General features: G+C 43.9%; 1 protein-coding gene across 4 annotated transcripts in view; it reads right to left on the bottom strand.

The window, feature by feature from the left end:
- Positions 1-2783: 2783 nt before the first annotated feature.
- The window catches only part of LOC133165055 (receptor-type tyrosine-protein phosphatase S-like), a 56329-nt gene continuing 36035 nt past the window's right edge, over positions 2784-23077 (bottom strand). For 2 of the 4 annotated variants that reach the window (XM_061294428.1, XM_061294429.1), the window contains 23 exons: positions 22642-23021; positions 21489-21690; positions 20617-20753; positions 20354-20498; positions 15901-15995; positions 14996-15249; positions 14419-14506; positions 14023-14241; positions 13447-13604; positions 12967-12978; positions 12609-12721; positions 11029-11126; positions 10468-10591; positions 9885-10060; positions 9498-9617; positions 8694-8848; positions 8252-8537; positions 7631-7809; positions 7160-7286; positions 6620-6745; positions 5831-5985; positions 5622-5757; positions 2784-5438 (listed from right to left, as the gene is read on the bottom strand). In XM_061294428.1, the coding sequence (XP_061150412.1) occupies positions 5370-5438; positions 5622-5757; positions 5831-5985; positions 6620-6745; positions 7160-7286; positions 7631-7809; positions 8252-8537; positions 8694-8848; positions 9498-9617; positions 9885-10060; positions 10468-10591; positions 11029-11126; positions 12609-12721; positions 12967-12978; positions 13447-13604; positions 14023-14241; positions 14419-14506; positions 14996-15249; positions 15901-15995; positions 20354-20498; positions 20617-20753; positions 21489-21690; positions 22642-23021 (3554 nt within the window). In that variant the 3' untranslated portion in view covers positions 2784-5369. Of the gene's footprint in view, positions 5439-5621; positions 5758-5830; positions 5986-6619; positions 6746-7159; positions 7287-7630; positions 7810-8251; positions 8538-8693; positions 8849-9497; positions 9618-9884; positions 10061-10467; positions 10592-11028; positions 11127-12608; positions 12722-12966; positions 12979-13446; positions 13605-14022; positions 14242-14418; positions 14507-14995; positions 15250-15900; positions 15996-16676; positions 17337-17477; positions 17596-17809; positions 17837-17962; positions 18157-18654; positions 18973-20353; positions 20499-20616; positions 20754-21488; positions 21691-22641; positions 23022-23077 lie in introns of all 4 variants that reach the window. The other 2 variants (XM_061294427.1, XM_061294430.1) reach the window with 2 other exon arrangements.

Here is a 23077-nt window from a genome sequence, read left to right as displayed (position 1 = left end):
ATAATAAATCATAGCAATTTTACAAACATCGGACCGAGGTACACGTTTATGGATTTTTTTTTTTTTTATCAACGCAAGTTCGCAAGCAGGACTATAATAATACAATTTGGAACCATTGTACAAAAAAAAAGGAATTAAATGTGGATTTCTGATATTTTATAATCAGCCCAAAAAAAAACAATTCACACAAAAGAAATTAAATGGTTAAAAAAAACTACATTTGTGGTTGACACAAACGTAACTAACGTAAGTCTTTTTTTGAAGTGGAATCTTACTGTACTCTATCAGTAATCATGGCAGTTAGATTTTTCATACATCAAATCATTTGAACTTCACCCCATAGCCAAGATTTGTGTGCTGATCGTTATCTTGAACATTTCCTGTCACTGGCGCAAAGATGACAGCATTTTATTTACTTATTTTCAGCCCAACAGTTGCTAAGTGGAATGTGCGACTGTGTTCTGTCGAACCAAAAATGGTTCCAAGCACTTTTAGAGTTCAAGTGAAAACAGAAAAACGTGCTTGTGTTTTTTTCTTTGGAGTCATTGTGGTTTTAACTTTCATCAAGTTGAATGATGCCGAAAATGGGCGTCATTTTGTTAGTATTTTCTAATGATCAGTGAGTGACATCATTGCTTGACAATTTGAAATGCTCAAACGACACATCACCTGCCTACTGTTAAAAAAATAAAAATAAAAACTTCAGCCAACTTCCTGGTTCGAAGGATATCAAGAAGACTTGAGGTTCCATTATGATTCTTGGGGATGGGAAATTACATTGGTACTCGAAAAAAAGTCCCTAAATATTTCTGCACCAAACTTTTTACAAATTAGTTTGTCTTTACTTGTTGAACACACCACTTTGCTTTTCTTTCCGCCTAATGAATACATAATAATAAATATCATAGTGATTGCGCAGATAGATTTCGATTGAATTTATTCTTGTTCTTTTATTAGATTCTCTTATTAGATTGCGGGTGTAACTAGTGTTGTAAAACCAGTGTTTTAAACAAAGTACATCTACAGCAGTGCTTCTCAATTATTTTCTGTGATGCCCCCCTGAGGTAGAAGAAAACATTTTGGTGGTGTACCTAATGGAGTGTCCGTGTGACGTCATAGATCAAACAGCCAATCAGAAAGTGGGGGTGAGGGCGGGTGTGGCACTTTTCACTTTCAGTTAAGCATTGGCCATGATTTTTCCCTAATGAACTGGCCTGTTATTAGGTACACTTGAAAATGGCGGTGTACCTAATGGAGTGTCCGTGTGACGTCATAGATCAAACAGCCAATCAGAAAGTGGGGGTGAGGGCGGGTGTGGCACTTTTCACTTTCAGTTAAGCATTGGCCATGATTTTTCCCTAATGAACTGGCCTGTTATTAGGTACACTTAAAAATGGCGGTGTACCTAATGGAGTGTCCGTGTGACGTCATATATCAAACAGCCAATCAGAAAGTGGGGGTGAGGGCGGGTGTGGCACTTTTCACTTTCAGTTAAGCATTGGCCATGATTTTTCCCTAATGAACTGGCCTGTTATTAGGTACACTTAAAAATGGCGGTGTACCTAATGGAGTGTCCGTGTGACGTCATAGATCAAGCAGCCAATCAGAAAGTGGGGGTGAGGGCGGGTGTGGCACTTTTCACTTTCAGTTAACCATTGGCCATGATTTTTCCCTAATGAACTGGCCTGTTATTAGGTACACCTAAAAATGGCGGTGTACCTAATGGAGTGTCCGAGTGATGTCACAGATCAACCTTCCAATCAGAAAGTGGGGGTGAGACTGGGTGTGGCACTTTTCACTGAAACCAGGGGTGTCAACTTCCAGTCCTCGAGGGGCCGCGTCCCAATATGATTTCCAAGTTACCCTCGTTAAGTGCACCTGCGTGAAAAGTTTTAGCCACTTTCACGTTCTGCAAGAGCTAAAACTTTTCACGCAGGTGCACTTAACGAGGGAATCTTGGAAAACATATTGGAACGCGGCCCTGAGGACTAGAGCTTGACACCTGTGACCTTTGACCATGATATTTCCCTAATAAAGTGGCCTGTTATTAGGTACACTTAAAAATGGCGGTGTACCTAATGGAGTGTCCGTGTGACGTCATAGATCAAACAGCCAATCAGAAAGTGGGGGTGAGGGCGGGTGTGGCACTTTTCACTTTCAGTTAAGCATTGGCCATGATTTTTCCCTAATGAACTGGCCTGTTATTAGGTACACTTAAAAATGGCGGTGTACCTAATGGAGTGTCCGTGTGACGTCATAGATCAAACAGCCAATCAGAAAGTGGGGGTGAGACTGGGTGTGGCATTTTTCACTCAAATCAAATCAATTTTTATTTGCCAAGTTTGAGCATGCCAAACAAGGAATTTGACTCCGGTACATCACGTTCTCTTTACAACATTTAGGTAGCTAACCTGAAAACAACTGCAAAACAAAGGTTTTATTCCTTTCAACCTTTTACGAACAAGTCAGTGATGCAAGTTCCCGGTCACGATTGAGTTAGTGACTGTTGCCATTGTGTGTGTGCGAATACTCCTCGCGCACACTCTTCCAGCGATACCGCCACCTACTGCAGTGGATGTTTAATTACTCTTTAATCTAGTACAGCCAAAAGAAAAGCATGTTGTTCCCTGGTGTCACACGCGCCCCCCTGGTCCCACAATATAGTGTTTGGCTTAAAAGAAAAAAAGAAGCCAGGCTGCATCTTTGTCTCCCTCTAGTGGACAGCAAACGATCACACTCCACACCACCCAAAAAAAATTAAAATAAATAATAATCCAATGCCATTGTGCTGTATATCCAATCATCTGCTTTTAATACAAAGTCAAGATATTATATCTACATCTATGCTTGGAAAGGAAAGAACGGGTACAGAAGTGAAGGAGGATGGCCCTCAAACACACAATCTCATCACTACGCCTCGTGTGTGCATCCTCTTGACACAACAATTGGTTAGAAAGCGAAGGAATTACATATTTCCATATATGTCACGCACTGTCAAGACTTCTAGACCTCACATCGACTTCATATCGGAATAACTTTTAAAATGAAGGGCGAGTAAAATGTGCCGCTGAGCCATCTGTCCAAAATACACTTGCTACCGTGTGCTTTAGCAAACTACATCTGAGCGTCGCCCCTGATGCCCTATGACCTTTTTGTTATGATTACTCATGTTGTTGCTGTGGAGGTCAAACAGGAAAGGGCGTTTTGGGGGGGGTGCGTTTTTTTGGGCATCGAAAGGTCATCGCTGTAAACTTAAACTAGGACTTCCTCTAAAATACATCTCTAACAGTTGGACATCAGTGATCGGTATCAAAGAGCACCCTACACAGAGGGCATACTTTGTAATCGAGTAAATAAGTGAAAAAAAAAAAAAACACCACCCTAATAAAAGAAAATAGAAAATTAACAAAAACATAAAACACATTTATAGTTACTAGCTAGATACTCCAATAAAAACAAAGCGTAACAAAAATAACAAAGCGTAACAAAATAGTATCTTTAAAAAAAAAAAAACACAAAATAAATATGACACGATAAGGCTTGTTTTTTGCGACATTAAGAATTACATCACATCCAATCCCGCCGCTCTGTCTTGTGCTCGGCTAGTGTTGTTGGGCAGTATGTACAAAATTGGGCTAAATCTCATCAATTTTGCCACACTAACAACGCTGTGCTGTTGAGTCACCACGCGGGATCAATTCAGCGTGATTATATGCCAAATTAAAATCAAGCGGCAAGTCCGGATGTTCTGTACATGGAATTTTCATGGGTTGTTGGTCAACTAAGTGGCAGAGAACTAATTTTACTACAGTGGTGCCTTGAGATACGTTTTTCTAACATAAAACATGGAACTGTCATAATCCATCCCAAGATCCCCCAAAACCCAACAACACAAAAACATGTTTTGAGGACGGAAAATTTCTTCAAAACATTCACGTTACAAAAGAAATAGCCATAACGTAATCAATTGTAAAGTAAAAAAATATACAGTTCTTTATGGTGTGTGTGTGTGATTCAGCCACTGGAGGTCTTGAAGAGACAAACTAAGAAGACTTTCACTACTCCAAGTGACTCACTAAACGGCAATATTAGTGTTTTTGGTTCAGAAAAAAATATGCCTATGAAGTATTTGTTAGCCCATCTATGGCATTTTGTATTGTTTGTTAACATTGAGCTAACAGGACTTATCTAAAGCAAGCCATTGGTTGTGTAATTATCTTTATTTGAGGTTTAGTTTGACAGCAAAATGCAACTTGGAGTAGGAATAAACATCTTGAAGGCCCCCCTTTTTTTTTTAATAACTGTTGATTATCTGTCAAAGTGCTGCTTGATGTTTTTACAAAAACAAAAAATTCACCCACGACTCCTTCAACCAGTATCTCAAGGCACCGCTGTATGTGAGCGAAGATTATTTTTCTCTCCCTTTTATGCCAACCAATGAGATTAAATTCATTCAGGCTCTGCTTGAGATGGACTTTCATTACTCATTTTAAAATTGTGTACGATAATAGTCAAGCATGAGAGCAAAGCAGCATGTTAAAACAAATCAGTGTAAGGCAATGATAATGAAGAAAACCACACACACAGAACATGAGACAAAATAAGAAAGGTCTTTCAACGGCCTCCTTATCGTCGAACCCCTACCGGAGCCGACAAAATGGGCCTGGCGTGACGAAGAGTGGAGCAGAGGGACGATGAAGGACCAACACAAGCAAAACAGCAAGCAAGCTTTTTGTCCAAGGCGCCGGACGATAGCGGCCAGTCCGGTCCGGAATATTCAGAGTCTCTCATGGCCAGACATGACAATTCGTGTTCGTGGGCCGCAGTTGATGGGCTCGTGTTGGCACTGTGCGTCAGATATTAGCAACGTCCGCTCTGTCTTGATAGCGGTGGTCACGTCTCAAGTGAGTCTTCCGAACCACCGGCTTTCGTAATGATCGGTTCGACACCTTAGAAAGAGACTCACGTACACATAGAAACGTTGACCTTTGTGACCCATGAGTACACCAAAGCGATAGATACAAAGTTGAGGATAAAAAGCCCATTAAGGGTGCAGCAAATATCCAGGCTCTTTGTGTGTGTGTTTTTTCTTTTAGTATTTCTACACAGAGAGAATTGTAAATTCCTGTTTTTGTGTTTCACTGGTATTGGAGATAGTTGACCACGACACATATGTATTATTATACGTCCTTCACACTTGGAACACTGAGGTAAGTATATGGATTACACATGGAGAGTCTAGCGCAGCTCTTTAGCAGAAAAGAGCGTGGCTGTTGTTAGACACAGATTTGTTGTTGTTTTTTTGTTGTTGTCGTCCTTCTTGGTGTAGTCTTTTGTCTTTTGCTCCTTCTTTGTTGTTGCGTCTTGGTTTATGTTGCATAGTGGTCAAAGCTACCCAAGTACTCCAGAGCAGCCTGGTAACAGAATTGGTACTCATCCTGCATGAGAGAAAATCATTTTGAATGATTAAAAAAAAAAATATATATATATTATTATTAATAATAATAATTAATATAACAATTCCAAAATATTTAATAATAATAATAATAATAATAATAATAATAATAATAATAATAATAATAATAACAAATTTGAATTGTGAGAAGAACATGCTGACGTACCTCGGTCTGCACCATGGCTGGTCTCTGTGTCCGCAGCATTTTGACAGTCTGGAAAATGTCTACCGCCCCTTCATAGCGCATCCTCTCCAGCACAATGCTCAGAGTGATGAAGACCCCCGTCCGACCCACGCCAGCACTGCAGCCAAAATTGCAATTGTTTACCCCGAGTGCCCTCTAAAGGCGGGGGACGCTATTGGGCAACATCTCACCTGCAATGAACAGTGATCGGTCCATCCTGGCCAAATTGCTCTTTAGTTTTGTGCACTTGGCCAATGAAATCAATGAAGCCTTCACCGGATTTGGGCACACCTTGCTCGGGCCAGTCAGTGAACTGGAACTGACGGACTGTTCGTGATTGGCCGTCCTGAGGGTGAGTTAGAAAGGCAATTTTATCGAAGTTCTCATCGAAAGTTTTCGCCAAGGGCTTCAGATGGTAAAAACATTCGATATTTAATAATCTCTGTTATTGTTCATATTTGCATATTCCTATCTTGCCTACTTAAGATACATGCAAAATTTAAAAAAAGACAACAATAGAGGTTGTGAAACTGCACTAGATGACAAATGCATTAATCTATTTGAGGAAACACGGCATCACTATATTTCATTTTACAGTATTGTAAAAATGGCACTCTTGCTGCATTGACTGCTCAGTGAGCCAACTGGCTGGTAATTTCCTTTTTGGGCTTCTAATGATTACAGCTATCTGACCCCGGATCAGCGGCTGTGGTGAACTTGCCACTGAAACGTCTGCTATTGTCAGCCTCTCTGGAGGCAATAACATCTTTTCTCCTCCGCTCAGCCTTTCTGACTCCCCTTTAATGGAGATCAATACAGCATCTGTTCATGTGGCGTCTGGGCAGGACAGGCTTAACTGGCCTTATCTATGACGGGCATTTGGCCGTGCAGTCACCGACGCAAATGAGCTGTCAGCTAGTTTACCGACAATGGTGTTAACATACAAAGGAGAATCGAAACATGCGGAATGCCAAACTCACCCGGGCGTCTGTTACTTTGAATTCCCGCAGGATGTACTGGGGCATGTTGTACTCGGCCATGGGGTCCACCACAAAGTACTGGTACCTGGCGGAACGTTCGGCAGGCCAGTACTGGTGACACTTCTCCTGAGATGAGACACACGCAAAAAAAGCCAGTGGTGTTATTAGTGGGAGACGCAGACCTCCCTCTCTCTGATCCGCCCAACTGCAAAATTTCCGGTTTAACCCGTCTTTGGAGAAGAATTACACCGCACACCGTGTAGGATTTATGCCATTCATGAAAACAAAGCTCGGTACACCGTGTCCGCAATTCAGTTCTTGTCTTTTTAGAGGCAGAATTGCTGACAGAGCTTTCGTGTCGGATGCCATTAGATTCAGCATGTGTAGCTAATGTAAATATGAAATACTAATGAGCTCACATTAGTGCCTGACATTTTCTCTGCGCTTGGATCCTGGAAACATTTTGCCACTGAGCCAGTCAGTATGAGAAAAAAAAAAATTAGTTGTGTGTTTATGAAATAATATAGTGTGTGTCCTTACCCGGCCCATCTCTCTCAGTTTAGTGAGCATGACCACGATGGTTGAGTTGTGCTCCCACAGCATCCTCCAGAAGTCTTCTGTAGTCTCTGCCAGTGGACCCTGGGTGGCGATGTAGCCTTTTTGCTGCCTACACACGCACACAGACACACACAACATTTTAAAATTCACCACAGCGACTACAAAGTGTTCTAGAGTCTTCTCTAAAACTAAAACGACATTTTTGAGCACAACTTTTTTTTCCTCAAGAAGTAGAGCATGTGTCTGGATGCCCGAATCGTCTTCGCCCTCAATCTTCTGACGTAGACAGTGCCGTGCAGCGGGCGGAGGCGCGTAAACGGTAAGGCGAGAGCTGACATGATGTGACAGACGCAAGAACTGTGCTGAAAACCTTTCCACTCCATTCACTCGTCAAGCCTTCAGCGGAGGACAAGAGGCCAAGTCCTATTAATGTTCCTCTTGCAGTAAACATACCTGTAACCGTCGATGTAGCTGGCATTTATGTAGTCAGACCCTTCCAGGCCTCTGATTGGCTGGAGACACACTCGAGTGGTTTCGTAGGGCATGATGTTGACTAGCCGATTCTTGAATTTGTTGCAGGGGAGGTTGGCGGTGACAAAGCGGGACGTGTGCGCTTTGGTATTGGCCAGTCGCTGCACGGAGAGGAAATATGAGTTTCAAAAGGGAGTCGAGCTAAATGCAAAATCATGAGCTACAATTACGCCATTGCTTTTACTTAAGTTTTTTTTCTTTTTTTTAAATTATTTATGTATTTCATTACAATTAATTAATTGTCTGACTAAAAGAACCGTTTTTAATTGAATTATTTATGTATTTCATTACAATTAATTATCTGACTAAAAGAACGGTTTAAAATACTAAATTAAAGAAGACAGCATGAATCTTTACAAACGATAAATATTTCTTTTTATATACAAATTATACTTTAACGTAACATACTTTTTAACTTTACTTGAGTACTTTTTTGGTATGAAGAAAATGTGAGATATATAGGTTCTAACCTCAGAGTCCAATAACAAGCCCATTGGGATACATTAGTATGGAATTGTACATTGCATTTGTTTCTGAGCGCACCTTAAACTCCAGCTCCATGCCGGTGACATGCTCGCCGCTCTCCACCTTGGCCAGCTTCTGCATGTACGAGTAAAGACTCCTGGCCGCCACCTCTGTGTTCCCGCAGGCCACGGCCTCCAGCAGCGCCTCGTGAATGAAGCTGTACTGATCCTCAGTTTGCACCATGTAGTTCCTCTGCGAGCGCATCAAGGTGACGTGACCGTAGATATCGGCAGTCCGCTCGTGTCGGATGCGCTCCAGCATGGCGTCGATGACGATGAAGCAGCCGGTGCGCCCGACGCCGGCGCTGAATGGGAGGATAAAGGTGTCAAACACGATGTGTCAAACTGCCGCAGTACAGCGCCAACTACTGGCAAGGAGGACTTCATGTCAGACGACTGCAGTATCGGTGGCCTCCATGAGTACCCGATACCTTCAATAAGCACCCTTGTGTTTGGTCTACCTGCAATGGGCGATGATGGGGCCGGCATCCGGAGGATTGCAGGCCTTGACCCGACGCAGGAAGTTCAGGAACGGGGTCGGGTACTCTGGAACGCCGTGATCCGGCCAGGAGGTAAACTGGAACTGGCGCACCTCTCGTCGTTCACTGCTGCCGCTCTGATGTGCGAAGAGAAATTGTCTAGCCATTTTTTACACTGAGCGCTAAATCGTTAACATTACGAAGCTTCAAATGTTGAATAAATAAATATACACGACACCGAAAAGCCACACTTGGCCTAGTTTCTGTGGTTACAAGTAGGCCACAGAGAGACACAGGCCAGTGTGACGGCCCAAGAAGCACATTTCTTCCAACAGTGGTCAAATCTCATCACCCAAGAGAGGAACACCGACCCGATTTGACTCGCCATGAAGTCCAGGCTAATGGCCTCTCACTTTTTTTTTTTTAGCTCAAAGAAATGCCTAGAAAATCAATACAAAACAGGACATATTCTGAGAGTGTCTATATAATACTGCAAATATTTTCTACCTTATGAGATTTCATAACCGCGGTAACCTATGGAATTTCCCCCCCCCCCTGCTACAAGTCTGTTATGTTTGTCGATCGTGTTGCAGTTGCGTCCTTCCCACTGAATCACTGTGATATTATGTTACTCGTCAATATGCTGTACCGATATTCAGGATGACTTGAATTGATTTTAGCTTTCGACTAACTGCATTTTCGTTTGTTTTGCTCGGATATGCCTTCATGTTATACAAAGGAGAATTGCACAAAGGATCATCAGGATGCCGGATGTGCAGTTATTACCTTATGCAGGGAGAAGGTGCGCACGCAGAATGTGGCCAGTTCCATGGTGTCCAGCAGGGTTACCTGGATCGTCCCATATGTGTCTGTCCCCCGACTAGGCCAATACTGGTCGCACTTTATCTACACACAAGCAAACAATTAGAAAAATTCATCAATTTCAATCCAAGCAATGAATAATAAAATAAAATAAAAAATAAAAAAATTCTTCAATTTCAATCCAAGCAATGAAAAATAAAATAAAACCAAACATTGTTATCTGTAAGCATTTTAATCTTAAGGGTTTACATCTAAGAAATGATATCAATTGATTTTGGCATAGATTTGCTAGCGGGGCTTACTGCACTGCAAATAAAATGCCACGTTGCTCATATATGACAGCAGACCAACCCGTGATTTCTCCTCCAATCGTGTCATCATGACAACAGAAGCCGCCCGCTGCTCCCACACCATTCTCCAAAAGTCACCAAATGTCTCAGCCAGTGGCCCCTGGGTGGCGATGTAGGCATTCTGCTTTCTGTAGCCGTCAATGTGATTGGCGTTGATGTAGTCACTTCCCAGGACACCTGCAAATATATATATATATTTTTTAATTCGTCTTAATTGTCTTCCTTGCCATTTCAAAACAATTAGTGGTTAGAATGAACTTAAATTCCTGTGTCATAATATCAAGAGGAGAAAAAGAATTTGTAGTTTTTGGTTTTCAGAATCCTTTGAGGGGCAACCAGGATGAAAAATGATTTTGACATCTCTGTTGTACGGGTTTGGTGGATGAGATTCAAACAAAAACTGTACACACGTGAGTTCCGTTCCAAATCTCTGCTGTGCTGGTTGCATTTGAACACGCTTGTCTTGTTTGTTTGTTTGTTTGTTTGTTTGTTTGGCTCCAGAGCCTTGTCTGCAATTTCACTTTTCATCCATCAGCCTGTCTCTTCCACATCCCCATCTCTCTCCCTTGCCAGCTCGTGCTTACCTTCAATGGGTGCCAGGATGACTCTGGTGTGGTCGTACGCTATCACGTTAGCATAGCGGTTTTTGGGCTTGTTGACCTCCAGGTTGGAATGCTCCCAAGTGAATTGCTGCCCGGGGTCAATGGACTGGGAATAAAAAGGAAGCAAATTGCACATCACCGTGCCGTGTCGACACAATTTAATGGCGGATTTGTTGACGTGGAATGATAGCGAGCTTCGTAAAGTGTTCTAAAATGCACCGCTGAATAAATCATAAGCTTGTCTGGACACACGTTAAATAGCCTTTGCTTTATGAAGAGAGTGCTTAAAAGGCTTAACACCTATGGACTGGAACACTCAGAGAGTACTTGTCCACATTTTACCAAGAGCAATAACTTGTCTACTTTTATACTATCTATTTGTGTTTTATTATTATAATTGTGGGTGTCTGCGTTTCCTTTTAGACGGCGTCCTATTGTCTGGAGTAAATCGATTTAGACGCTGCACATATAGACTGTACCGATTTGCATTTTTTGGGGGGGGCGGGGCTATCCTTAGCTGTCGAAAGGTCATTATGGTCTCACCTCGTATTCCTGGGAAAGTCGGAGGTTGTCGTTAGCTTTCATCAGCTCAATATGCTCAGCCAGCTCGTTGATAGGAATGGGAGGATGGCTCATCATTCCTGCAAGAGAGCAAGCGTGCCAAAGAGCAAATGGGTCAGAGGTCGCCCCGGCTTCGTCCGGATAACTCAAATTAACGTGGGTCACCATCACTCATTCAAAGATGTGAGCATAATCGCACGGGGAAGGAGCATCACATATCATTAAGGAAGACGCTGGGGCAGAAAATCAATGTGCACGTGGACAGTGCGAGTCGTGTTTGTTTTGAAATGGTTTGCCTTTGATAAATTGCTTCGTGTGGCATCAGAGAAGCAGCGGAGTCGACAAAACAAACACAGACGGAAGGCTAATTAGGAGAGTTTGAACACGGGCGCACAAAGGAGGCAGCGTCCCACCCCCACAACCCCCCTAGCACCAACATCCAATCCAGGTCGTCAATTTGGATGCATTTAAATCACATGAATCTTGCTATCAAATGCAGCCAGCCAGTTTTGCACGTCAAGCAAATCAATTCCTGCACTCATCTGCTTCTGCGGCATCCACAGGTAATCGCAACATAATGTGCCTCTCATGTCGGCTTAAATGACCTCGGAGATCATCAGCGGGAAACAGATTTCATCTATTCAGGGCATCTCAGAGGCACAAATCTCAAGGGATGAAAAGAGAGCACTTCAAGGCTGCTGTCATGTGAGAAAAAAAAAAATCACATGATGGAAGAGAGGAGCTTTATTGTATAGTCTTGGCTTTGCATCGAAAAAAGCTCAAAAGCTTCATCTTCAGACCTTCTCCATGGAAACGCATCACAATTTCAACCAGGACATTGTGCACATAACTGCTTGATGAAAGGCTGTTTTTTGGGATGTCGCACAAAATGGCAGGACTGATGGCGCCATCCATAAGTAGCATCTCACAGCGAGAGCGGATGAAGTAATGTCGTTATTTCACAGTAGGGTCTTACTTGGCAGGATCAAGCAGTACGATGAGTCAACCTTCACCCGTATCATTTCACATTTTCAAGTTAATCCAAAAGTAGTGCACTTCTCTAGTTTCCATCTGTTCAGGGATGCAGTGCAGGTGGGTGGACATGCTTCCGGTTTTTTTTTTTTTCCCCACCCTCACATTGCGGTGACTCAGTCATGATGCTCTGACCGCACAACATGGATGGGGGCCAAGATGACCTCAAGGGTACAGGTTGCTTATTGAGACTCTCTTGTACTGATTTAAAGTGCATTATCAATAAAAGTTACTTCTCCTTCCTATTATTATTAGTCACAAAGTGAAGACGGTCATTGTCAAATGGGGAAAAAAAAAATAGCACTTGACATTCGGAAGAACTGGAGGTCTCTTTGAAATTGATTGAAAAAAATACGCACCCCAAAAAACAGGGAGCGAACTAGTCAGGGAGGCCAACAGCTACTCTGCAGGAATTTGTGGCAAGTGCTGGCTGTTTCCACCATGTGACAACAATCTCCCATCAATTATTGTCAAATACAAATCGTAGAAGAAGGAGTAAAAATCAGACGATAATGATACTGATTCCATACCTGGAGTCTGGAAGTTAATTCGTCTCATCTCCACGGGGTCTGTCGGGTGATGGGCCATCATCTCGGCATTACTCAGAAGACTTTTGGTTCCTGGCTCAGACTCCTTGCGCTTGCTGCTCCAGATTATGAAGTGAGCAATTAGCACATGCAAAAATCCAGCCAGAGAAAATTAGACTCAGCACTACTGACATGTCATTAGCATTAGCACTGGTGACTCAATGCACATACTACATGAGCAGATATGACATTTTGTGTGCGAGAACAATAATGTTGTGTTATGTTGTAATTGCTTGGGGTGCAAGGTTTAAAAAAAAAAAAAAAGCAAAAAAAAAAAAGCTCGACATTGGTGTAATCGTACCTGTCAGGTTTGCTGTTTCCAGTAAAACAAGAGTGCAGGAAGGAATAATTAAACAAAAGACAAGGAAGGAAACAGACAGAGAAAAATCAATATCTTGCATTAGTATTCAAAACCTGGATAGCTTGCAGCACAATGAAGGTTGAGCACACTTCAAACTAGGAAACATTTCTTCAACAACTAAAATGTTTTTCGTTTTAAGCAATGATTTGGCAAAAATAAAGCCAGGTCCAAAATATTTGTCAGTTGTGAAACAAGTATTATATTCAATGGAAGAGTTGAATACATTTAGATGCAAATCAAGATAAAGTTGCAAAATCAGAATTGATTTGACTATATTAAAATGTATATTAGGTGACTTCATTTCCGCTTCTGTCTAGGGAGTCGTGCTTTTATTCTGCAGCATCTTATTAGTTTCTGTTCATAAGAATTATTGGCTCAACTTCAAAATAATTTCATACACAATTTTCCACTTCAACTCACTTTTTGTAGAGTAAAATAGCGATGACGATGCAGATGATGAAAACCACTGCCAGTACCGGTCCCACCACCCAGATGAGACCGTCACCTGCATCCAGGGGCTGGGGGTCGGAATCTGGGGCGATGACGGGATCTGTGTAAGGGCTGGCCACGTACATCTTCTGTTGGAAAGCGGACAGGAGCAATATCAGCAACTAACTGTTGTTAAATGAGAGCTGTATTTAAGTTTACTGCAATATAACACAGTAAAGTATTTTTATTAGCTCAGATAGCCTTTTAGAGAGCAGCCCGCGGCTGAAATACTCCGTACAAAAAAAAAAAAAACTCTCGGAGCTGAATATTTATGTCTTTTCCAATTCCATTGCTCACATCTAGCAGTGGCATACAAAGAGGCAACATCTCTCCTGCCGCCAATCAATCTTTATTAGTGGCGTTGATGGAAATACATGAAGGTTATTGCCTTTCGCTGGCTCTACCTTGACTGGGGCAAATTTTATTGTCGCAGCTGTGAGGTCGTATTGATCTCCATGCATAGAGGAAAGGAGGGGGCGGGGTCACGAGAGATGTCAGCTTTTGTACCCCGGTTGTAGAGTTGAGTTCAGCCAGGATGAAGAAGACGTATTCCTGGCCGGGCTCTAATGCGCGGTTCTCGAAGCCTCCGTAGTCCAGCTGGTCCCCGAGGGTGAAGAAGGCTGGTAGGGTGGCAGGTGTGAAGCGGGCTGTGATGTAAGCGCGGCGCAGGTCCACCTGCTTCTGCTGGCGAGAGTCCCTCTGTTTTTGACTGATGTCTTTTAACAGCTGAGACATGAGAGGAGGAGAGAAATGATGCATATCAAACATGACTCGTATTTTATTTCTGAAAACTCAGATTGAATTCAAACTACGCTCGTTTTTGCCGTGTGGGCGTTTATAGATTCTTCCCGCCTACCTACTCTAGCTCAATGACGATTTTTTTTTTTTTTTTGTGGTTCTCACCTCCTCCAGATCCATTTCATCCGGGCTTTTCAAATGTCTGATGACGCCTCGGGCTCTCCTCAGTGGAACCACAACAACATAAACATTCCTGGGGGGGATTATAAAAACAAAATTGCATTAGTTCTCGTTACAATTTCTTTTAATGACAGATATTTGTTTCTAAATATATTTGTGTATGTTTTGAAGATGTTTGCTGTTAAGCATCTTTCCCAGATGCCGCAATTTATAGAAGAGTCCAGTGTTTGTTTGTTTTTTCTCGATTTCTCATAAATGAGATGACGAAAAGGTGGATTGACTTCGTCAAGAGCCGCATTGATCGAGAGAGAGCTGAAAATCCACAACAAACGCCTCCGCAGTGAGAATTTTATGACGTCCAAATCCACTTGAGACGTTGCAGGAATGCATGGATGAATTTTTAATGCCGAATAGGCCCAGCATCTTCTTGTCCACCTGTCGGAAGTCCCAATTATGGCTCCAAGTTGGTTTGTGTGCTTATTGTATTATCATCCCCTGTAACTATTCATTTTGATGTTTTACATTTGCTTTTAAAAACTGCTAAAACTACATTCGCTCTTACTTGACAGGAGTTCGAGACTCCAGCGATGGCAGAATTATGGTGACCGTCGTCTCCGTGTCCCGGGTGTGGTCGATCTCCGGGCGGCGGATGGTGATTGGCGGGGATGTTTTGGCGGTGATACGGTGGCGAAGGCCACCCATGTTGCCTTCGGGTGCCGTGATCTTAAAGTCGTAGCTGGTGTCGGGCTGAAGGTTTGGGATGACCGCCTTCTTCAGGCGAGCGTCCACCTCCATCTTTTGCCGATTATACTCCACCTTAGGGAGAGCAAGTGAGGTCAGCACTTAGTCAAATGATGACACTGATTATTATATCAATAACCCTAATGATAATGTAGCTATTTGAATTACGCACTAAAGGCAATTCATTAGTCTAAAATTGACTCTAAAAAAACATTATGCTACATTTTATGCTAGCCACAGTCAATTTTTTGGCTGCAGGGGTTTTCTCATGCCAACTCAGCTAGCACAGGTTCAGTCATTGTTGCTGCGCCTGTATGAGCTAAATATAGATTGAACTGTTTACAATTTCATATTTAATTCCCGTCAGAGCATTTTGCATTTGTCAACTATTTTTCGCAGATACCAAAGTGGAATGAACCAATTAAAGGATGCTTGCAGGAAGGACTCTTGAATTTGTATTTTAGAAACATTGACTCGGAAATGCAACAATACTCTTGTTGATCATTTTCAGAGTTCATTACAAGATATTTTTACTTTTTGTGATATGGCTGGGAGAAATTAGATGCTTCTACTGCTCCATAGTGAGGCATGCTGGGTCCATATTAAGATACTAAATTTGGTGTCTCACCCCAAAGGGCTACATTGTAAAAAAGCCATGCCCAGTTAACTGCCTCGTGACTAATTCCATCATTAAAAATATGTTGGTGCTTCAGTTGATGGACATACACTAAAGCGATAGGGGTTGCTGCTCTCTGGGAACTCCCACGTCAGAAGAACGCTAGTCCTCGTGGCCAGATTGACTGAAAAATTCCTCGGTACGTCTGAAAGAGAAGAAAACGGCACTCAGCGGAGCGTTTTGGCTTCAAATTACAACTTTGTCTCCTTGTTGTGAACCTGTAAGGAGCGAAAAAAAAATGGTGTCAGTCAGGTGGTTAAGAGGATGGACAGGTGATGAGGAGAGTGGATGGTGGAAGGAACAGAGAAGACAGCGCAGCAGCAGGAATGTGACATGCCACATTCACCAAGTGTAAGGTTGTTTTTGTTCAAGCCTCGCACGTCAACAATGGCGGTTATCAGATTGAATAAATCGCCAAGCCCGACTTTTCCGCTTCATTTCGACTCTTCACTTACCTTGTGGATTAGATACGGTACTGTATATTGATACCTCGTATTGACTTTTACCTGAGGGAACGTGATAAGCGGTGCTCTTGAAGCAAACATCCATTAACATTCAGCCTCTTTTCCATTGGTGAAGGGAAGGTTAGGTGATGGAGGTAAGTGAGTGAGTGGAACAGATAGAGGGGTTCCTCGCCTTCCTCGGACTTGTTTTCAGCATCTCTGAGGTAGACGGTGAGGAGGGAAGGGCAGGTGTGTGTGTGTGTGTGGAGGGGGGGGGGCAATCTGTAAGAACTGGCCTTCATTTAGTGTTTGGGCGTGAATTCCACAGCAGGGGGAGAGGTGAAGTCGAAGCAGTGCTCGGATGATTTCCGGGCCAACTCTACCTGTTTCAAAGGCCCGGGTTTGGCACACCCGAGGGGGGCTGAAGGGGCCGGGCCCCGCTTGGTTGTGGGCTCTGAGCTGCACCTCGTAGGCCGTGCTGTGATTGAGGCCCAGGATGGTGTAGCTAGACTGGCTCGCCGGTAGCGTGACCACACGTGGGGGGGCACGGAGGTTCGGTAATAAAAAGTTGCCCGCGAGGCTTGAGGCTTTGGAGCCTGAAGTCTCTTTGTAAGCGATGTTGTACTCTGTGATGACGCCATTGCTCTCCTCTCGGTCAGGAGGGAGCCAGGAGAGCTGCAGGGAGCAGCAAGTGGCGTTAACAAAGTCAGAGATCTTCGGGTATCCTGAGGGTGGGATGACGGGAACGGTTATTTCCCTCTGTACAACATCTCCGTAACCCGCTCGGCTCTTTGCGGAGAGCGCAAAGACGTAGGTGGAGCCCGGGGAGAGGTTTATGACGGTGAAATTTCTTTCTTTTGTGAAATCTATCGAGGTCTCCTGGGATGTATTCTTGGGGCCAAACTGGAGGCGGTAGCCTTGAATTTCCAGAGGGAGCCTCTGGCCATCAGAGCCTGACGCTGCGCATTCCAGCGGAGGAGCCCATCGAAGCACCACTGATGGACCCAATCCCAAATGTGCCCACAGGCAAGGAGGGGAAGGTACTGCAAAAGACAGAAAGTTAGCTTTGATAATCCATCTGACGACCTCTTTCGATTAATCTAGCTGCTGCGGGCAAATTCAAAATTCCCTTTAGCGTATGTTTGCTGCTATATTCAGAAGCGTCTATTCGGCATATTGCTTACCCATCCCCGAGGTCTTCACCATCTTGGCTTTGCTATGTGTTCCATCACCTTTGGTGGTGTACGCTGCCACTGACACAGCGTACAACGTCTCTGCTTTCAGGCCTCCCAAAATCATCTCCTGTCACGGTAAACACAAAATCACATTCAAAACAATTGCTGTATTTATCTTTAGTCAACAATGTAGAAAAGCAAAAAAAAAAAAATTCAAGATGTGAATATTTAATTGGATCGGGGGGAAAATAAAAATAAAAGGTCATTCCCGCGTCGATTTCATATGGGCTAAATATATTGAGTCGCTGCATGTATTAATTCAGAGTGAGTGTGCAACTCACATACTGAGTGGAATCATCCTCCTCCATCTTAACCGCCAGGCGAGACACAGCAGACAGGCCAACCCAGACAGAGGAGATGAGAGCGGAAAGAGATTTAACCATCAAATCATTAACCGTCACCATCACATTTCGATTCTTTCCCGATGATGTCACCTGAGACTCATCCAATAAGAGATCTTTTATCCAAGGAAGATTTCGGGATTCGCTGCCGCCAAGGCGACTGTAGTGCACCTGGTAACCACGGATCTGACCTTGGCGTAACCTTGGCAACACGGAGCGCCAAGTGACCCGGAGTGCGGAGGAATTGAAAGGAGTGACATCAATGTGACGAGGGGCCGCGCTGGGAACTGCACAAGTGAAAATCCACAAATAATGACAGTACTTAGGCGACATCGGGATATACAGTGGAACTTCCAAAGTGGAAAACATAATCAATGCATTACAGATGCGCCTCACTCACTTTACTTATATTGTAAAACATTTTTGACCATGCCGACGGTAAAGCCGCTTTAAAAATGAATCACGTTTTATTTATAACTTGCTATGAATATTCCACATGTTGTTTTCGTGACGCCCCTTGGAAGCGCCTGTGGCTCTTCTTTGGAAGTTAAGTGGAGCAAAAAACCTCAGAACCAGAGTTGGGTGACTCATGTGATTTGGCTTGAGTCAGACTTAAGTCAGCAATTTTAGGACTTGGGACTCACTTGACTGAAACTTAAGAAAGACACAACAACTATGAGCTTACTTATGCCCACCTCCTATTTTTCTACTCGAAATCCAAATTGATCAAAACGTATTAGAATGTGATTTTGGAAGTCTCACTGTGATCATGAATGCAGTCTTACCATCCTCATCTGTTCTGCAGAGCACAGGCAAGCTGTTGGGTCCAGTTCCCTCAGAAGTGGCAGCTGCCATGGTGATGTTGTACCAGCTCCATTTCTCCAGGCCCTCAACTAGCGTGTCCGCCTGCCGGGCCGGTATAGGCAGCCCGGACACCTCCTGGCCCTGACCTTTGCCTCCTGCCCCAGAAACTTTGCGGTATCTTAGCTCATAACCTGCCAACTCGCCATTGTGGCCCTCCAGTGGAGGCGGCCGCCAACTAACTCTCAGCGAGGTGGAGCTGGCACTCTCGCAGGATACACCCTCGGGTGCGGCTGAGGGTTCTGATTGGACAAGGGGAAGGGCAGTCGTTTGAGAATAGGGGGGGTGAAAAGCAAGAGGGGGGGGGGCGATATAAGTAAAAACACAGGGGATAGGATAAAAAAAAAATAAAGGAAACAATAAGAGATGACGGTAAATCGAACCGAAAGAGATGACACCGGGATAAGCACTTGGTGAACACTTAATGAAATAAACCAGAGACAAGAGTATTGACCGCGAGGACACAACTTCAAGCGAAGACGTCTGGGCTTGATGTGTGCAAGTGTGGGAGTCAAAAATCCTGGCTGACAGATTCAAGTATCTCCCCACTCAGCTGTAAAGCCGCCGAGCCGTTTTGCCTCAGGGGACAATCTAGATGTGCACCAAACCTTGGCGATAACAAAGCGCACCCTGGGAAATGCATTGTGCTTCAGGAAAAGAGTCTGCTTATTTAGAGTTGGCTTTTACTGCTTCCATTTTGACATCCACAAAAGGCTGCAAGTGTGAAGCCCTATGGGGTCTGACATGTTCTTTCATCCCCGTTGCTCTTCCGCACACTCACGGCTGACAATGAGGCACTCAAAATTGCCCATGCCAGCCCAAAGCTCGGATTCATATGGTGGCTTTCAATTATTGTTTTAAATCAACCGCAAACATGCAAAACCACCCATCTTCTCTCCGTGACATGCGCACACTCACGGCAGACGACGAGGCGCTCTAAAGTGACCACGCCAGCGGATTATCCGAAGGGAATTTTTGGGTTGTTGAGACATAGTTAGCTAGCGAACTGCACGTCACAACAAGGCCAAATTATTATTTTATTTGAACCCAAAACATTAAGGGGATAGCACAGATAGAAAAACATTATTTGCAAAACCATTTCCAATTTATGGACTATTCTTGGTTGTCAAGAAATGCCCCCCCCAAAAAAAAACAATCACGCTGTCTGGCGCCCACGTACAACCTAGCAGGCCAAGCCACAATCCTTTAAAGCTCCTCTCCATTGCCTGCTCGCCAATAACTGGCAGATATTTTCACCCTTTCAAAGATATTAGACAGAGTGAGGAAAAAGGAGGGTGAAAAGGAGGAAGAGACAAACATTAATCGCTGCTCCGTCTCCATCTGTCATGATGTTTTGGCTGTGAAAAAAAAAAGGGAGCTGAGCGGAGGAGGAAGAAAGTCGCAGTTAAACCGCAGATGGATGGATGGGGGTGAGATTTTGGACACATGACTTGATAAAGGAGCTCAATGGTCACATGGTGTCAGACGGTTGCCAGCTTGTGCCGGGTCAACGCACATCAAGTGAAATTTTTGTCAACGTGTGTTTTCGTGACATTTGTGTACACAAGGTGAAACAGAACAAGTAGCAATGTGTGTGTGTATGTTTGTTTCTTTGTGACCTACTGGCTTGTGATGTCCTCTGCACCAGTTCATTGGTGAAAGCGCCGATGCCTTTGTTTGAGATGGCTGCCAGGGAGAAGGAGTAGTCCGTGTTGGCTTTCAGGCCCTCCACCGTGTAGGAGTTTCGGGGGCCAAAGGTCAGCTTCTCCTAGGAGAGAAAGAGAGTGTTGACCAGTGCTTTCTGCCAAACAAATTGTTGTTGTGATATGAATTGAATTGCAACAAAGATATATAACACAATATGTCTGCTTGGTAGATGGTCTCACCAAACTGCCATATTTGACAGGTTTGTAAAGGAGCTCGTAATTGATGATGGCCATCTTGGTGTAGGCGGGCTCCCAGGTCAGCTCAATGCTGGTGTCAGTCACTCTTCCGATTTTAAACTTCCCCGGTTGGCCTGGAACTGGGGAAGGGGAAAAAAAAAAAAGATGACGAATTGACAGCATGTCTAAGAACTGTTTTGAAAAAAGAATTTTTGTCAATATTTTTAGCAACATGAATGAGCTAAAATATTAGAAACAGCTTACTGTATGTGTAATTTGTCACCATTAAAATCTAAAACCTAATTAAAAGACCTGTGATCGAATGAAAAAAAAAAAAGTTTTCTCTCATTTTTTGGTTTAAAATCTATTCAAAATACCCTGTCGCCTAATTCCATTTGAGCTCTTCTTTCATCAGACGTCGAGAAATATTTTTACTCAAACCATATGTTTCTCTTTCTGTAAATGCTAGATGTTCAGGTACAAGTGTCCCGAGTCTACACGAGATTTGTAATACCATCACAGATTTGCCGGCTTAATCTCGTCACGCCTGCCGACGAATAAAACGTTTGCAACCGGCTGCTGTCGTGACTGGAGGAGTAAGAACGTACCAAATATTTCCTCTAGATAAATGTTAATCCGTTTGCAGTTCACAAGTCTTTGCAAACTTAAACTTGTGCGAGTTACTCATTTGAAGGATGCGTGTGTTGTGACAGGTCACACCCAGTTCTGCGTGGCGGCTCGGTTCCACTTGTCTGAATAATCTGCTTGGTGAGGCTGCGGGGCAGCAGGCTAAGTGCCCCAACAGTTAGCATGGCGCTACCTTTAGCATACATGATTTACAAAATATGATATGACATTATGTTCCCAACACCGACCTCCTGGCATGACTTTAACATGGACCGGGTCAGAGAAGGGCCCGTCCCCGACGGAGGTGAACGCCAGGACTTGGAGGGTGTACGTCTCGGAGGTGACCAAGCTCTGTATGGTCGTGATCAGACTGTCCTGGACGTTATGGATCTTCCACTCATTTATGGGCCGGGACGGGTCCATGGTGTAGTACACGCGGTAGCCCTTAACCTGCAACACGGAGGGATTGACGGATAGCGTGTTGAGTTTTTAAGGTCATCCTCAACTGAGCTGTGTGATAAGTAGTCTCGCACTTAATCTCACTGTCTTGCATGCACGGTAATCCATAAAGCCTTGCTCCAGCATAACGACAACGAGTTTCTATCGCAGCCAAGGTCGTCATTTATGAATTACGGTGACTTCTGTCCAGATGGCCGAGCGAGGCTGCGGTTCACGCCTTGTCAGAGGTCACTGTCATAAGGTGACGACCTCCCGTGGTTGAAGGTCAGACAAAACACCTTGAATGCACACTGCGTTCAGACTATGTCACCATATTTGTTTACCGTCCTCACTCGTGACCTCCACCGGCAATCCGTTGTCACTCCTTTAATAACTTTAATCCTCAAATGCACTTTTGTGAATAGTATTGCTGGTGGAAAAAAGGAAATGGGCTTCCAGAGGGAGCGCTCTTCATTTAGAGCAGAAAGCACCTTTTCTTTCTTTAGAGATTGAGCTGGTAGAAAGGTGGAGCACAATCTCTATAAAGGACATGAACCTGAACACTCCAAAACACTTCCCTGTGGGGAATTTTATGAAAGCTTTAATGTTTTAATCTTCTTAAAGTCTCGGCGCAAATCTGAAACCTTGTTAGTCTGTCATCAGTAAAAGCAAATGTAATTTCAGATGGGGATAAATCATTTTTTCCCTGCACTATTAGCTGGCAGCAATGCCGCGACTCTTCAAGTCACATGAAAGTAATTACTATTTTAAAGCAATCACTTTATTGCTCCCCAGTGAGCTGCTGGCTATGCACAATTGAAAGATTTAATGTAAAAAGAATCGAAAATATCTGTAGTCTTAATTAAATGAGTTAAAATAGACCATTGGGCATTCCAGGTCCAATCGGCATATAATAAAACGACTTCCTGTTTTCTGACTAAATCAAATTATATGACTTCCCACCTGCCCATTTGGCTCCTCCGGGTCCTCCCAGCGAACCATCACCGTGTTCTGTGAAATAATGTGGGCTTGGACATTTCGCGGCGGGCTGGCCGGGGCTTGCTCGCCCGTCCGGGCCTCGACTCGCACAGAAGGGGGACCCTGGCCGATGCTGTTAAAGGCCGATACTCGGATCTCGTACTCGGTGTTGGGGTACAGCCCACCGATGCTGTAGCGGGTGGTGGTGATGCTGTCTACCGTCTCGTACTTGCTGTCCGGACCTTTGGCTCGGTACTGGATGATGTAATAGGACACCGGGTCGGGGTTACCCGAGTCCCATGTGATGGTCACGCTGGTGGCTGTGGTCTCTGTGACCATGGGAGTGCCAGGAGGTTTTGGCAAAGCTGGGGGCAAAAATCAAGATTGATTAGGACATTGCTAAAGGAGACTGCAAAGTTGG

Source organism: Syngnathus typhle, linkage group LG13 (genome assembly GCF_033458585.1).
Source record: "Syngnathus typhle isolate RoL2023-S1 ecotype Sweden linkage group LG13, RoL_Styp_1.0, whole genome shotgun sequence".
NCBI classification, from domain to species: Eukaryota; Metazoa; Chordata; class Actinopteri; order Syngnathiformes; family Syngnathidae; genus Syngnathus; species Syngnathus typhle.
Note: the sequence above shows the minus strand (reverse complement) of the source record. Positions and strands in the feature narration are given on the sequence as shown.